The 17,472-nt window shown below is 40.5% G+C and overlaps 1 protein-coding gene across 2 annotated transcripts in view; it reads left to right on the forward strand.

Moving 5' to 3' along the window:
- The window catches only part of HEATR6 (HEAT repeat containing 6), a 32,964-nt gene extending 16,419 nt beyond the window's left edge, over positions 1 to 16,545 (forward strand). Inside the window, exons 10-20 of one of the 2 annotated variants that reach the window (XM_053568380.1) lie at positions 1,097 to 1,303; positions 1,710 to 1,809; positions 3,787 to 4,142; positions 5,029 to 5,151; positions 5,513 to 5,599; positions 9,116 to 9,250; positions 9,962 to 10,084; positions 10,758 to 10,882; positions 11,788 to 11,884; positions 12,984 to 13,188; positions 15,590 to 16,545. In XM_053568380.1, the coding sequence (XP_053424355.1) occupies positions 1,097 to 1,303; positions 1,710 to 1,809; positions 3,787 to 4,142; positions 5,029 to 5,151; positions 5,513 to 5,599; positions 9,116 to 9,250; positions 9,962 to 10,084; positions 10,758 to 10,882; positions 11,788 to 11,884; positions 12,984 to 13,188; positions 15,590 to 16,161 (2,130 nt within the window). In that variant the 3' untranslated portion in view covers positions 16,162 to 16,545. The remainder of the gene's footprint in view (positions 1 to 1,096; positions 1,304 to 1,709; positions 1,810 to 3,786; positions 4,143 to 5,028; positions 5,152 to 5,512; positions 5,600 to 9,115; positions 9,251 to 9,961; positions 10,085 to 10,757; positions 10,883 to 11,787; positions 11,885 to 12,983; positions 13,189 to 15,589) is intronic. The other variant, XM_053568381.1, reaches the window with a different exon arrangement.
- Positions 16,546 to 17,472: the final 927 nt, after the last annotated feature.

Raw genomic sequence — 17,472 nt, forward strand, 5'->3', positions numbered from 1 at the left:
GAGACTCTTATCTCAAAAAGGAAAAAAAAAAAATCCTGCATTTATTACCTCTATTCTACTTTAGTTAAGTTGGCTTTCTTTTCATTTCTTTTCTCATTTCTGATTTTTAATACCACAGAATTATCAGAGTACCAATTGAAAGTAATCTTTCAACCTTATAAAGAAAAACTTAATGCAGTGACACTTTCCCTGAAAAATAGAGTAGTTCTTGATGCAAGTGTACTTTTTCCATCCCTTCCATAAGATTTTATTTAATGATATTTCCTCCTATGATCATCAAATACTGTTACTCCAGGCAATATTATTTCCTATACCTAAGACTGTTTCTAAAAGTTAGATCATTAATGATAACCTGCCAGAGGGCGGCGCCTGTGGCTCAGTGAGTAGGGCACCTGCCCCATATACTGAGGGTGGCAGCCAGCCAAACTGCAACAACAAAAAAAATAGCTGGGCATTGTGGCGAGTGCCTGTAGTCCCGAGTAGCGCCTGTAGTCCCGCTGCTCGGGAGGCTGAAGCAAGAGAATCACCTAAGCCCAAGAGGTTGCTGTGAGCTGTAATGCTATGGCACTCTACCAAGGGCAGCAAAGTGAGACTCTTGTCTGTAAAAAAAAATAAAAATAAAAAATAAATGATAACCTGCCAGAATGGATGTACATAAAGTTCCTAATATCCAGTGTAAGTTAACATTGAGCACTCAGATGCTTTACAGTGGAATATAAAGCAGAGTGCTCTCAAGAACTTTGACATGAAACAAAATCTTGATTCTGTCTTTTCAGTCATCCTTCTTTTTGAATAAACCAGGTCTTCAAATTATTCTCAGGCTCAAGATTTTAGATTTTTGTGCTAAAGTGTAGCTCAGATTTATTCCTTACTGTAAGAAAACGTAAAAGCAATGTGATTTAAGATTTTTTTTTTTAAATGTGGGATGCAAGTGACCTAGTTCATGGCAGCTTCTAGGAACCAGTAGATAATCCCATTGCCTTTATTCTTCTAATTAAAATAATTCTAAATATTTTGAAAATTAATCATATGTAGGAAGAAACGAATCCAACTCCTGGTTTTTAACTAACTAATGTGAATTACCCTTAAATTTCAGACACGTGCCTGTGCTCTGCAAGTCTTATCTGCCATGTTGGAAGGCTCAAAGCAGTTTCTTTCTGTTGCTGAAGATACCAGTGACCACCGAAGGGCCTTTACTCCCTTCTCTGTAATGATTGCTTCTAGCATTAGAGAGTTGCATAGGTGTCTTTTGTTAGCGTTGGTGGCAGAGTCATCTTCACAGATCCTTACTCAGATAATTAAGGTAAAGGTGCCAAGTTATCTGTGGGTTCCAGAGGGGGGGTTTTCTGTTTCAGTTTTGTAAAAGGTTTTATATAGTCCAAAGTAACTTTGGCTTGACTTAAGAATGTAGCTATGTAAAAATTGTATTATTAAAGATATTCCATTTGGAAATCTGTACTTATTTGTCTGATCTTGCCTATTGGCTCCATATGTCCAAATAAATGATTACTAAAAACTTTCCTTTATGTTTAGTATTAAGTTATAATACTAAGTGATAATATAGATGTTATTTTAAAAAACAAAGACAAAAGAAAAGGACTGATTTTTCAATTACATGTAAAGACTTTTTAAGTGTAATGCTATACAATTTTGTTTCTATGCTGTGGTTTAATCAGGACTGTGGTTAAACTTTTTTGTGTGTTTTACAGTGCCTTGCAAATTTAGTCTCAAATGCACCTTATAACCGTCTGAAACTTAGCCTGCTGACCAAAGTATGGAACCACATAAAGCCTTATATCCGCCACAAAGGTTAGTTGTGATTTAAAATTGATTGCTTCTTTGTATCAATCAAATGTGGATTATTAGCATTAAAAATTTTTATAGTTGTGAGAGGTCTCTACTTTTTCTTCTCAACTTTTTCAAGGGTACCAACGGTTGTTGGAATCCCACTTGTGACCCCTCAAGCCCCAGTAATAGGAAGTGAGCTGGAGAATTAATTTGTAAAGTTTAATATATTTTCAGTACTTCAGGCCAATGACTAGAGTATCCTTTTAGAATTAGGACTGAGCTAAGTTTAAGCAGCCCTCCTCAAGTTATAATAGTTAATATCCTTCAGCCATAGGTAGTGGATGGATGGATGGGTGGACAGACAGATATTATCTTTTTGGAAAGAAAAACCTAGAATACAAAATTTAACTTCTTTAACATTATCTCTGAAGTTCAGATAAAACCCCAAAACTTCAAATCCCTCATACGTAATTTTCTATTATTTCCTGACTTATTCCCACACCTAATGTATATGTGCTATAAACACTAGCCTTTAGAATATTTGTTTTTCTTTTGTTTACAAGCTTTCAGATCAGACCACCTTGTGTTAAGTTGTGTTATTCAATCAGAATTGCAGAACAAGAAGGAAGTGGATATTTTCTGTGACATCATGGATAGAGCACTGGACCTGGAGTCAATCCAAGGGTTAGCAGCCTACTCTTGTTTTTGCCATCTCATAGCCATGGCCTTTTGAACCCTGGTTTTCTCCTATTAGGAAGAATTTAATTACCTCATAAAATTTTTATGAGGCTCAAATGAGATAATGATGGTAAACGTAAGTCCAGTTCACTGCTTATACCAGACTATAAAATGGGGCCCAGAAAGATAAATTTTACCTTAAGGTTTCTCATCACATCAGTGGGAAAAGTAAGATTAAAACAACTTGAGTCTCCTGACTCGGTCCCCTGCTCATTCCACTGTACCAGCTTTTCTTTCTCTGCATCTTCTACTGAGAGGAGTGGACCATGTCTCAAAGGTCCCTTGCAAATGTCTGATTTTGTCCCCAGTAATTTTTTTTTTTGAGACAGAGTCTCACTATGTTGCCCTGGGTAGAGTGCCATGGCATCACAGCTCACAGCAACCTCCAACTCTTGGGCTTAAGAAATTCTCTTGCCTCAGCCTCCCAAGCCCAGTAACTTTTTAATTATTAAAATGTCCAAATCCCCAAATATTTAGGTATAAGTCTAACAAAATATATACATAACATCTATACAAAGGAAACTATAAAACTGATAAAAGAAATTAAGGAAAAAACTAAATGAATGGGAAGATATTCTATGCATGTAGATAGGAAGGCTCAATATTCAAGATGTCAGTTCTTCCCAACTTGATCTAGATTCAATGCATTCTCAGTGCATATCCCAGCAAGTTATTTTATAGATATCAACAAACTGGTTCTTAAGTCTTTATGGAGAGGCAGAAGACCAAGAATAGCACAAAATTGATAGAGAAGAATAAAGTTGAAAGACTGACACCACCCAACTTGAAGTCTGCTATAGTAATCAAGACAGTGCATCTTTGGCAAAAGAATAGACAGATCAATGGGACAGAACAGAGAGCCCAGAAATAGAGCCTTGTTAATAGAATCAACTGACCTACCACAAAGGGCGAAGATATTCTTTTCAACAATGGTGTTGGAACAGTTGGACATCCACATACAAAGAAAATGAACGTAGATATGGATCTTTTAATCATTCACAGTCTGCACATCGCTTTTGGTTACGTCACTTTAGCCTTTTTTAAGCCGTAAGTTCTACCACAAAGCTAACAAAAGTAACCACATTCTTGATTTGTCAGATTGTTTTCTGTTTATTTCTTATAAACTGGAAATCAGATCTACAGCATTAATTAGATTCAAGTTAAAGAAGGATATGATATTTCTTACTTGGTTGCTGGGATAACGACCATCCTTAGGATAGCTGTTCCCGTGGTGATAAGGTCTTACTGTTTCTTTGACAGACGTTAATGTTCGTGTGTCAAGTCTCACACTCTTGGGAGCTATAGTGTCCACTCATGCACCTTTACCTGAAGTCCAGCTGCTTCTCCAACAGCCATGTTCTTCTGGACTCAGTAATAGCAATTCAGCAACTCCTCACCTGAGCACTCCTGACTGGTGGAAGAAAGCCCCTGCAGGACCCTCTCTGGAAGAAGCATCAGTTAGCTCACCCAAGGGGTCTTCAGAGCCCTGCTGGCTCATTCGACTTTGCATTTCCACTGTTGTGCTGCCCAGGGAGGATTCCTGTTCAGGTGGCGATGCTGGCTCTGCAGCAAGAGGCACCTATGAACCGTCCCCCATGCGACTGGAAGCCTTACAGGTAGGAGGCTTCATTCCCTCATCTCTGAAATAGAAATAATCGTTCCTCCTTTAATCAAGCATAAGAATGGTTATGAGTGAGTATGTGAAAATAGTATAAAGCTGAGCTATGTGTCACTCACATTAATGGTAGTTGTATTTTACGTGTGGGTGGTTTGTTTTTCATTGTTTTGTTGAGGGGGGTCCTCAGTTTTAAAATGTCAGATTCATTCCTTTCTGGTCTTTTATTGCAAACAGGGTGGCCATAAAGTTCGAACTTTATGACCACCCTGTATTTTAGTCACCTCGTATATTATATGCAGTGTGACAGGTGGGTATAATAGATTATATAATATATGTAATTCTAAAAGAAATTATATGGTTAATCTTTTATTTTTGTATCTGAAAGTTAAATGTTTAATTATCTATAAACTTCTCCCTAGTCTTTATCTACTTAGAGAAACAAAACAGTTGCTCCTTCAAAGGAAGAAAACACTTAAGATAAAAGAATTTGTTCTTTCAATACTCAAATATGATCTATGATGCGGCCTTAGCCCTGGGGGATACTGCTGATTAACTGGATAGCTTTAAACACGTCCTGTAAACCTTTTTGGCTTTAGTATCTTCAGCTTTAAAATCCAGTTCCTACCTACTGCAAAGAATAGTCTGAGACTTAAATGAGATTACATTAATAAAAAACAATTATAAACTATAAAGCACCATAAAATGATGATTTAGTTAATTGACGTCAGTCATGAAGTAAAGATCGTGGTGGTTCTTCACTTCTTTCATCATCGGATTTCAGTCCCTTGTTAGGGGTAGTGATTTCTAAAATACTGAATCATTTTCCTAGATATTGCAGCCTTCCATTCAGGTCCTGGGGGGTTAATTCCATGCTTTCTGTGCAGGTATTAGCTCATCTGGCAAGAGGCTACTTTTCAATGGCTCAGGTCTACTTGATGGAGCTTGGAGAGCTGATTTGCAAGTGCATGGGAGAAGCAGATCCATCCGTTCAGCTTCATGGAACAAAGGTGATTGTCATTAAAAGCCATGCTTTTTCCCTTCTTTTCACTTTATATTCTTCCCTCTGCTGCATGTCCATGATTCTCCTCATTTTCAGCTCTTACATATAAATCCAAAGAACATCAATTCTTGGATCTGGTAATAAATTATTAATAACACTGTATAGCCATTGGTTTTACTCCTTGAAAGACTGCCTCTGTTGTAAGAGTTACTAAGAAAAGAAAGGAAATCAGTTGGAAATTATTTTTTTCCTTTAGGTGGCAATGCTGATCACATTCCTTGATTTGAGGTGATCTTCAAACTGAAGTAGTTTGTAGCCTCCGTAATTCTAATACTCTGTTTTGATAATCATTTCTTTTATCTTGGCAGCTTCTTGAAGAACTAGGTACAGGCTTGATACAACAGTATAAACCGGATTCTACTATACCACCTAATCAGAGGGTACCAGTCTTCTTGGTAAGTAAATGCCAGTTCATGGCTTTCTCTTTCCTTAGTGCTCCGGTTTCAGTTCTATCTTGAGTCTCAGTGATAGAGTGGGATAGATGACACAATTTCTTCCGATGTCAGAAATGATGGTTTATTTCTTTTGCATAAAACCTAGCTTGGTTACTCAGCCTTTCTTTCTTTTTTTTTTTTTTTTTTTTTTTGTCTGACAGCCAAAGATTTGCCTTTTGAATTTAAAAGTCCAGTAAGGTCATGAAAAGTATAAATAATTAAGGTCTCTTCCCAAAGTTAGGTTAGTTGCCTCCGGGGTTATAGCTGCTTCAACTCACAGACAGTGTGGCCATCCCTTGGCCATGGTGACAATGTCTTTACCAAGATAAGCTACAGGTTGTAAAATTGAATTCCAGTGTTGGGTCAAGACTCCTGGGCAATTCCAGTCTTCTCTATCACATACAGATTAAATTGTTCTCTGGTAGGAAGACTTAAATCAGGGACCTGGTAATTGCCGCCAATCCTTTGGACACCCACGTGGGGTCCCCTGATCGGCCCGGGCGGCGTGGACCACTGGATGCGCCAGGGAGGCAGTTTGGCCTCCCTGTGTGGACGCCTCGACTGGGCTGAAGGAGGACCCCATCGGCGGGTCTTCGAGGGGTCAAACACCGGGAGGAGCTGGCATGCAGGAACAGGTACCTACGCAGGGAGACATCTAAGGCAAGGTCCCTGTTCCTGCATGCCAGTTCCTCCTGGTGTTTGACTCCTTGAAGGCCTGTGACGGGGTCCTTTCTCATCCCAGTCAAGGCATCCACATAGGGAGGCCAACCTGCCTCCCTGGTGTGCTCAGCGGTTCACATCACTCTCTCCAGGGGTGATCTCGCTTCCTGGCCAGGGAACCAAAAATGCTGCGGGAAAACAAGGCCCAACGGAGAGAAAGAGCACCCAAATACCACATCTACAAGAGGAAGGGCTCCATTCACCAGCTGGGAGCCCACGGCACAGAAGAATTCCAAATGGCCATGCTCCTACTCAGCCTTTCTAACAAGCAAACTAGAATGGTGGAAAGAGCCAAGGATTTTGAATCAGGAGGCTTAGGATCAAATCTAGAGAGTATCACTTAATGGGTATGAGATTGTGAACAGGGTTTCCTCATTGGAAAGAAGAAGGATAATCCTTAAATCACAAGGCTGTTGAAAAGTTGAATGAAATAAAGATGCTAGCACATAGTGAGTACTCAGTGAATGTTAATTCCTTAATCCCTTAAATCCCCCTCACCCCATGATTCTATTAAATCCCTGTGATCTCAGGTTATTTCTGTTACCCCCACACTGCCAGTTGTTTGGATGAAAGTCATGTGACCTCATTGAAAAAGACTCCTACTTAGTGCCAGAAGTAAAATCAACTCAGTGTTGATGTTTTCTCCCTCTGCCCTCTTCATTCTACCTATTCTTTTCCCCTCACAATTTTCATCATCCTTGTAGTGAATTGAAAATTCTAACCCTAGGTGGTGCCTGTGGCTTAGTCGGTAGGGCACCAGCCACATACACCGAGGCTGGCAGGTTTGAACCCAGCCCAGGCCTGCCAAACAACAATGACAACTGCAACAACAAGAAAAAAAGCCAGGTGTTGTGGCAGGCATCTGTAGTCCCAGCTGCTTGGGAGTCTGGGGCAAGAGAATCGCTTAAGCCCAGGAGTTTGAGGTTGCTGTGGGCTATGATGCCATGACACTCTACCCAGGGCCACAGCTTGAGACTTTGTCTCAAAAAAAAAAAAAAGAAAATTCTTACCCTAATCCCTTCCTTAGGCAGGCAGCCACTAAAACTTTTATGTAACCAATTATAGGGAGATGAGTTGAGCTTTGCTATCAGAACTAGGTGTGAATCCAAATTTCTGTCTTTGCTAGACAAGTGACTTAGGGCAAGCCTCTTAACTACTCGTATTCATATTGTTTCATCTGTAACAAAGACATACTTTCTGTATTACTTATCTATTGATAAATAATAAATTAACCCTAAACACTTAGCAACTTAAAGCAATATGCATTTATTCTCTTACATAGTTTCTATGGGTCAAGAATTAGGAGTGATTTGTCTGGGTGGTTTGGCTCAGATCTCCCATGAGGTTGAGTTCTAGTGCTGCTCAGGGTCGCAGTCATCTGAAGACTTGACAGGGGCTGGAGGATAGTCTTCTAAGGTGGCTTACCCATATACCCAGCAAGTTAGTGTTGGCTGTTGGCAAAGGCCTCACTCAGTTCCTCCTTGTGAGGACGTCCCCAGAAGGCTGCTTGAGTGTTCTCTCAACATGACAGCCAGCCGTTCTCACAGCAAGTGACCCAAGGGAGACCGAGACAGAAGCTGTGGTGTTTCTGTGACCTGGCTTCAGAACACTCATGCTATCATTTGTACAATGTCCTGTTGGTTGCACGGGTCATCCTGTTCGGTGTGGAGGGAGCCACACAAGGGTGTAAGTAGTAGTAGGAAAGCATAATTGTGGTCCTTCTTAGAGGCTGCCAGCCATGTTCTCTGTCTACATTCTTCTAGATTAGGGTGGGGAGGGCCCAGACTGGGTTTCCAGGAGCTGAGGTCGGGGGAGGACAGAACAGGTGCATGAAATGCACCACAAAACCCAGAACTAAGTCCACAGGACAGAAACTAGACATACCAAAATCACAAACAGATTTGCAAATGAATATGAAATTCCAGGGTTTTCATAAAGCATGGAAAGAAACTGTTCAGATGCTTACCTTATAGGCTTTGAAGTAGAGAATTCTTCGAAGTGCTTAAAACAGAGCCTACTGCCCAATTGAAGAATGTCCACTATGTACCAGCACTGTGCTAGGAATCTTAGACACAGTGTTACATTTTATTATCACACAGACTCTGCAAGTAGGTATCTTTACTTACGGTATTTCATTGAAGAGGAGCCAAAGTCTAGAGCAGTTAAGCAACTCATGCAGGCCTCAGTGGGGGAAGCAGTAGCTGAAGGACTCACTCCCAGCTCTGCCTCTGGATCCTGCAATTTTTGGACTCTAGGTTACTCTGGGATCCTTACCCCTGTGCCCACATGGGATCAGGTTGAAAGAGACCTAGCTGTTGTCAATTGATCTGAATTCTCGTTGAACCCTGCTGCCTCAGTTTCTTGTGGAAAAAGGGGGGATAATGGCAGAGACTTCATTTCATTTTGCTGAGGGTTAAAATGAGTTGCTAAGTGTGAAATACTTGCAAGAATGCCTGACATTGCTGTCTGGAAAACATTAGCTGCTACTACTATTGTGTTGCTGTTGTCTTCATTTTCCTCCTATTCATTATATCACCATTGCTGCTTGACTTTATCAGACTCTAGTCTCTTGATCAATAAAATGGAAGGATCACCTACTGTAGTTGTTCTCTAAAGTTCTTTTCATTACTGTGGAAGAAGAACCAATGAAAGCATTTATGAAAACCTGCTACTTTAAGGAGGGCAGTTTTTACTAGGCTTAGCTTTGAGTTGATTCCACTGTCTTGATCTGCAGCTTTCATTATGCCTCTATTCCAGGTGGTCGTATTCTGGACTATGATGCTGAACGGTCCTTTACCCAGAGCCCTGCAGAATTCAGAGCACCCGACCCTCCAGGCGAGCGCTTGTGATGCCCTGTCTTCCATCTTGCCAGAGGCTTTCAGCAATCTACCGGTAATGTGAGGGTGTTTTCTCATCTTTAAATGATGCCTCAAACATACAAGCTTGAACTTGATTCTTTTTCATTTTGAACCAGTATTCAGCATCATCTCTGAGGAAAAGGTGCCTGTTTTACTTGAGTTTAGGATAAGAGGGGTGGGAAACAGTAAGTGAGAAAAGAGCTTTAGTCTATCAGGAAGGCAGTTTCCCTCTGTGAGGATGTAGGTGGTAGAGGGGAGAGCAGCAGAGGCTTCAAGAGGGCTCTTCCCACATAACCTAGTCACCTCCCAGAGGCCCCATTTCCTAATATCATCACTTTGAGGGTGAAGATTTCAACCTATAAATTTTAGGGAAAGGTAAGCATGCAGACCGTGGTGGTATGAAACAGATCCTTTTCTTTAGTCCTCAGTGGCATTTTTATCTGTTCTTGTTATTTGTGTAGATTAGCTTCTATAATAAAAAAGGCAGCTTTAATGAAGTAGAAGAATAAAAATGACCTAATTCTCATAGTTGGAAGGGTTAGATTAATGAGATACTGTATTTGCTTTGTACAAAGTGGGTGCTCAGTTAATAACTGAATCTGAATTGAACCTGCTCTTTACCAGGGTAGCCTCAAGGTCACAGGGGTGTTTAACTCAAGCATGGATATTTCACAGTCACTTGTGCAAGCTTTTGACCACAAGTTACTTGATTTTCACTTTTCCTTTGTCAACCTTCTCGTCACAGAATGACAGGCAGATCCTGTGCATCACAATGCTACTCGGGCTGAACGACAGCAAGAACTGCTCAGTGAAAGCTGCAACCTCGCGGGCCCTTGGAGTCTATGTGCTGTTCCCCTGCCTCAGACAGGTCAGAGTGAGCCTGTTTAGCTCTTCCGTGCCTCTCTTATTACCCAGGGTAGCATATTTTGTGGATATAGAGCTCCTCACACTGGACAGTACTTGCTTTGTAATCTGGCTTCCTTTATTTTTAATTATTTGTCACACTGCCTGGGCATCTAGGTGCCCAGTAAGTAGATGCTGAAATAAATGAATGATTGAAATTTCAATGATTGATAGTTCAAAAATGAAATATAGGACATTGCCATGTAATGGTAAATAAGTTCTCTTTCACACTTCCTTGTGACTTGTATTTTACTTTGAGGTGTGTAGTGAGTAGGATGTTTGGGAAATGCATTTCATTGTCAGAACATTGTTTCCTCAGGTGGAAATGAACTCATGCATAGACTTCATCAGTAACTTCACTGGGCGGGTTATATTAACACAGTGTTTGCAAGAGCAAAACTTTTTAGGCTCCTTCGGTATCCATGGCAAATATCAAAATCACGGGAGAGCTTCCCCTGGGTTTCTGTTGAATGTCCAAATTGTAAAATACATGAACAGTAAATTGAGTAAATGAATTTTTATTTCCAAATAGAAATTTGCTATAAAAGCTTATAGCTTTATTTGAAAGTAAATTAAAAATTTGCAAGATAGCAGTATGAATTCCTAAAGTAATGGCAATGTTTTGTTTTATCTTATAGGATGTCATATTTGTTGCAGACACAGCAAATGCGATATTGATGTCACTTCAAGACAAGTCTCTGAATGTTCGAGCGAAAGCAGCCTGGTCCCTGGGCAACCTGACAGACACTCTGATTGCTAACATGTAGGTGACTCCTCTTATTTTCCCTGGGTGACTCCTGAGGCTGATGTCCCAAGAGGATATCTTTGATCCTACTATAAAAGAATTATTTGTGGGCAGCGCCTGTGGCTCAAAGGAGTAGGGCACCGGCCCCATATGCTGAAGGTGGTGGGTTCAAACCCAGCCCCGGCCAAAAACTGCAAAAAAAAAAAAGAATTGTTAGTAATTTCCTTGCTTTGTTTTGCTTTATATTCCCCTTTAAGTTAACAAAATTAATAAGCTTTTCTTAATATAAGGAATACATTAATACACATATGTATTAAAAATATTTTTGCTATTATAAGTACTGTAGCCATATTATAGAAAAGATAAAAACAGAACCTTAGTAATGATTACCCTACTTGTTAAATATAGTCTTTTTTTTTTTTTAGTTATATATTCACAGGTTAAAAAAATTAAAACAGTACAAAGAAGTATTCAGAGAAAACTTACTATTTGTGAACAAGTGTCTTCATATAAATAACACATACAAGTAAAATTTATAAGCATTCTCTTCTATTACTGGTGTTTTTATAAATCCTTATTTATTATTACAGAGTCATCCCTATGTGGTGACTAACCATTTCTCTATTACTGAACATTTGTTTTAGCTTTTAGGCTTTTATATTCAGTAAATACTTTCATGCATGAAATCTGCCTTTTGAGATTAGATACTCCATTTTGGATATATTCCTGGATGTGGGTCTGTGGGACTATTGGATCAAAAGATGTATACTCTAAGTTATTTTGGATGACTCTGAACAGATTTGTTAAACTGCTTTCCTACTGTTCGTATAGTTATAACTAAGTTAACATATTTTTATATGTTGTATACATTTTTAAATGTGTTATACCTTTTCACATGTTTTTACTTGCTTTTGCTGAAACAGGGAAACACTAGACCCAAGTTTCCAGGAAGAGTTCTCTGGTCTCCTGCTCTTGAAAATGTTGCGATCAGCTATAGAGGCATCCAAGGATAAAGACAAGGTAGACTCCCAACAAAACCTACTACTTCTCCTTTAGATACTCCCTGGGTTGTAGTTGCAGCATATCTGGTAACTTAGTGTGGTGTGATGTTCTTCAAACTATCTTACCGGACGTACCCCTGTTGATAGGATATTGAGGGCATGCTCAGGGTATAACAAGGCCTTCTCCACACTTGTGCAGTTTCTGTACTGTCTCATAGCTCATGAAAAAATATCAGTGCCCATTATAATACTACATGATATATTCAGCTTTGTTTTAATACTAACCTGCTTCTCAAAAAAAAAAAATATATATATATATATCTTTAAGTAGAATTGATAAATCAGGAAGATAAGTAACCCCCCTGCTTTGAATATTTCCTGTTACACTTACAAGTTTAAAATGCATAGGCCTGGGCTTTAGTTCAGGCAAACATGGATTTAAGCCCTGTTTTGTCCTTTAGTAGCTGGGTGACTTGGTGTATTATTTAACTTCTCTGCAGGCCAGTTCCCTCACCTTTATCATGGAAGTTGTTACATATACTTCATAGAATACTGAGATGCCTTAGATTAAAGCACCTAGCTCAGTACTGGACCCATACCAAGTGCTTAACTTAGTATAGTGGTTCTGAAACCTGGTAGTCACCTGGGAAGCCCTGCCTTGGATTAGTTTAATTAGAAATTTTAGACTTAGGGCCTGGGAATTGGTTTTAAAGGAAAAAAAAAAAAAAAAAAAAAACTTCCCAGATGATTCTAGTGTGCTGCACTCTGGTCTAGCTGAAAAGTATTGAACTAGAATTTTGGAACCTAGCTTCTCTTCCTATTCTTGCTATAAACCAGTCTTGTCCTGTTACCCCTGGGGCCATATAGTCATCTCTGTAAAACAAGGAAGATGAACTTCTCTGATGTCTAGACTAGCACTAAAGAAAAATCAGGGAGAGGAGCTTTGTAGAGCTTTACCTTTCCGATGGCTCAGAAGAATAACCAGACAAGATCTTGCAGAGTTCCAAGGACTTGATTCAAGAAGTCTAGAACCTCCTGGGTTTTTATAACTGAAATCATATTTTTTGAAACACCTCTTTGGCAAAAGAGATTTCTAAGGCTTTTACATTTTATTCTAGATAAAAAGCAATGCAGTCCGGGCCCTTGGAAATTTGCTTCACTTTCTGCAACCCTCTCATATAGAAAAACCCAGATTCGCTGAAATCATTGAAGAGTCTATCCAGGCCCTAATTTCTACTGTTCTTACTGAGGCTGCAATGAAAGTCCGATGGAATGCTTGTTATGCAATGGGAAATGTATTTAAAAATCCTGCCCTTCCTTTAGGTAAGGTTTCCCTTTCCTTTTTGATTGAGAACCTCTTTGGACAGTACATACCAATCTACATTGTTATTAAAGATGTTTGTCAAGGCCCAGCACAGTGGCTCCTACCTGTAATCCTTGTAATCTCCCAATTACGCAGGGAGGCCAAGGTGGGTGGATTGCCTGAGTTCACAGGTTCGAGACCAGCCTGAGCCAGAGCGAGACCTCGTCTCTAAAAATAGCCGGGTATTGTGGCAGGCACCTATGGTCCCAGCTACTTCAGAGGCTGAGGCAAGAGAATCGCTTGAGCCCAAGAGTTTGAGGTTGCTGTGAGCTGTGACACCACGGCATTCTACCAGGGGGGACAAAGTGAGACTTTGTCTCAAAAAAAAAAAAAAAGATGTTTGTCACAATGTTACCCATCACAATATTAGAAAAATATGGGGACATGCTGAAAACCCAAGTTTAGGGAAATGGTAAAAATCAATCATTTTATGTACAAAATAATGAGATATTTCTGAAAACATCTCATTACATAATGAGATATTTTATTTACAAAGAGTCTTTAATAATCTTAGAAAGTACTTCTGATGTTAAGCAAGCTAAAGCAGGACACTACAGTATGATCTCAATGGATGGGTAAAAAAAAGCTGAAAAGAAACTGGCCTAATTACTAACAGTGGTTGCCTCTGGACGAAATGAGGAGTAGGATTTTTTATGCTTTCATTATCTAAATCAGCGGTTCTCAACCTGTGGGTCACAACCCCTTTGTAACAATGAAAATACATCCTGCATATCAGATATTTACATTACGATTCATAACAGTAGCAAAATTACAGTTATGAAGTAGCAACGAAAATAATTTCATGGTTGGGGGTCACCACAACACGAGGATGTGTATTAAAGGGTCGCAGTATTAGGAGGCATTACGAAGGTTGTGAACCACAGATCTGAATATTACACAATAAGCATATATTGTTTTAACAGTCAAGAAAAATTAGAATGGAAAAAAACGGGACAAATTGGAAATTCCATGAGCTTTTGATAAAGAAATGGTCAATATAAGAAGGGCATCTCTAATTAATGGCATGCCACGCACCTAGATTTGTCATTCAAGTCTAGTAACTGCTTAGGCCTATGGATCATATCATAGCCCCCAAATCCTATTCCCTCTGAATGCCAGCTTTTGCTTTACACATCTGTCTTTCTGACAAGATTTAAACCTAAGGGTGTGTTCCTGGGGAGGTGAAAAATGTAGAGCCGTAGAGCACGCAGCAAGGTAGAGGGATCTGGCTCTGCCCCTGTTTATTGCCCAAAACATCCAGGCAGACCAGTCAGCTGGGAGCTGGTGGAGAAGTAGGCTCGTGGATTTTTCCACTGAGGAATAACCTCAGGGTGACCTTTGGAGTTGCAGCTCATTAATATTGGCATCTGCCCTGTGAAGAGCCAAGAAGCCTTGAAACCAGGACTCCTTGGTGGTTGGTTCCTACCTGCCTACTGTCTAATGCTTGCCCTCAACCTACTGGAGAGAGAGAAGCTGATCTGAAGAGAGGGAACTGCATGACCCGGAGGAAAAAGGGAGCTCCACAGAGGCAGGAAGTTTTGAGAACTAAAAAGAATTGAGAAGCAGAGCTGTCAGAAGCCACAAAAGAAAAGGGAGCCAGGGATGTGACAAAGGATAGTGATGGGGACAGTGTGACAGTGGCCCAATATACATGGCACTAGCATCCACCAAATGGAAAGGACCTGCTCACCTGTCTTCAGAGGCAACAAAGAAGTTGGGAGGGGCTGGGAGAGTTAGAGAAGCTACAGCTTGAGGAATAAGGACACCCCAAAACTGGGTAGCAATAGCTCTGGTGAGGAAAGGAAGCTGATTTCCTTGGGCCTATGAAAGTAGAGAAAAGACAGGGAATCTGGGCATTCTATTCTTGAAATTAGAAGTTTTATTTTTCTTTGCAATAAAATGCATGACTTGATATGGCCAGAGCAGTGTCTATCCAGAGGCCCTGAGTGAGGAAATACTGTCTGTGCTAGCATGCACAGAACTGTCACATGCAGCCGTGCAGGTGGTACACTGCTCAGAGATGCCCAACTGCAAGGACAGATTCATGCTACTACCACCAAACCTTACCCATAGGACAGAATCCTCCCGGAGAAAGACCTGCCAAAGGTCCCATGTCAATAGCAGAGGCCCAAAGCATATGGCTGACTGGTCCAGGGAAAGAAGGCAGGTTGGGGGTTGTTTATGAGCCACATACCTGGGATCCCATACCTAGTCCCTGATCCTACAGAATTATTGTGAAAAATGAAATGAACACACTGGTCTTCAGCACCAGCATATGTGCTTCTTTCTACCCTTCTCCCTTACACCCCAGTTAATTCTACGCCTTTGTTTTAATACCTGTAACTGTGGCTTTCTTTCTAGGAACTTCCCCATGGACCTCCCAGGCCTACAATGCCCTGACATCAGTTGTTACGTCATGCAAGAACTTCAAGGTGCGCATCAGGTCCGCAGCTGCCCTTTCCATCCCAGGCAAGAGAGAGCAATATGGGTCTATTGACCAGTATGCTCGGATCTGGAATGCGTTGGTCACTGCCTTACAGAAGAGTGAAGATACCACAGACTTTCTGGAATTCAAGTACTGTGCCAGCCTACGGACCCAGATCTGCCAGGCACTGATTCACCTTATGAGTTTGGCCAGTGCCTCAGATCTGCCTGGTATCAGAGGAAGACTTGAATTGAATAGAAATATGGTCCAGTCCTATATCCTACAGTTTTTAAAATCAGGAACAGAGGGAGATGACACCAGAGGACCCCATAGCCCACAGGAAAGAGACCACATGGTCAAAGCGGCCCTGAAACACATAAGCAGTGTCCAGGCCCTGGCTGGAGACACATCCAAAAGGGTCATCGTGGGCTTTTTAGAGGAGACCCTGACCATTTATTTTGACTCTTCTGAATCACAAGTGGCACTCCTAGAGTTAAAAAATCATTGAAGATTCCATCATACTTTCCAGACGTTACAGTAATAGGAAGACCCAAACTTGAGCATAATATACGAGGTTTTTAATTATGGGGGCAAAAACAATACATTCACTATTTATTTAAAATGCATTATCAGCTATTTAAATTTTCTCGATGGGCTGGTCCCACTGTACTGGCCATCATCAGCGTTGTTATAACCTCTGACTAACCTCTGACCTGTGCAACCAGGAGCCAAGGAGTTAAGTTGTAGTGTGAACCAGACAGACTGGGGGATTGTGAAGACACTCTTAGTCTCGGGGGAAAAGGTAGAAGGATTTAGGAAAGAGAGTGTTGTATATTGGGTTTCTGGGAATTGTTTTTCTTTTATAATAAATGAAAAAATAGTGTGTCCATAATCCCTTGTCCTTATCAAGTTGTATGTAGAGAAATCTGCCAGCTGAGCCAATGGTCAGCCAGTTTGCACTGGTGCAGCTGCACAGTTGCTAAAATAGTGACACAGGTCCTCATAGTTGCTAAGTAGCTGCTGCTCGGAGCTCCCTGAGTGCCAGCTCTGGAGGCCTTTCCACACCTCCCTACCATCTGGTAACCAGCTTTAACTCCCAGCAAACAGGGGCCTCTAGCCTAGGCTATACATCAACTCAGGCCTAAATTTCCTAATATCCTTCTGTAGAGTGTGGGCCCATATGCTAAATTTATGGCTGTTTTGTTACTTTCTAATTTGCACCTTCAAAAAAGGATTATGGAATTTAGTTGGTTACAAAGAAGGGTTTCTAAGTTACTTTTCATAGTGCCAAGTCATTGTGAAAGTAATTTCTACTGAATATTTAAATTTTGCATTTCTCCCAGCCACCATCAATTTATTAGAATTGATTTAGGAGGGCCAGGTGTAGTGGCTCTCGCCTGTAATCCTAGCCCTCTGGGAGGCAGAGGTGGGTTGATTGTTTGAGCTCAGTAGTTCAAGACCAGCCTGAGTAAGAGTGGGACCCGCCTCTACTAAAAAAAAAAAAAAAAAAAGAACTAGCCAGGCGTTGTGGTTCATGGTATGCACCTGTAGATGCCATGGCAGTCTACCCAGGGTGACAGAGTAAGACTGTCTAAAGAATTAAGAATTTAAGCATATACTACATACAAGGACCAGTTAAAATTCTTCATACCTATATTTGATGTAGGATAAATAAGATACAGAGAATGGGTTTTGGTGATACTTAATTATTGATATTTAGCCTAAAATACACATTTAAGAGCATCTGTCTTCAGTTTTTCTCCCTGTAGGCTCTTGTTTTCCCTCCTCTAGTAAATTGTTGGTTGCTCAGAAACTACCC

Source organism: Nycticebus coucang, chromosome 18 (genome assembly GCF_027406575.1).
Source record: "Nycticebus coucang isolate mNycCou1 chromosome 18, mNycCou1.pri, whole genome shotgun sequence".
NCBI classification, from domain to species: Eukaryota; Metazoa; Chordata; class Mammalia; order Primates; family Lorisidae; genus Nycticebus; species Nycticebus coucang.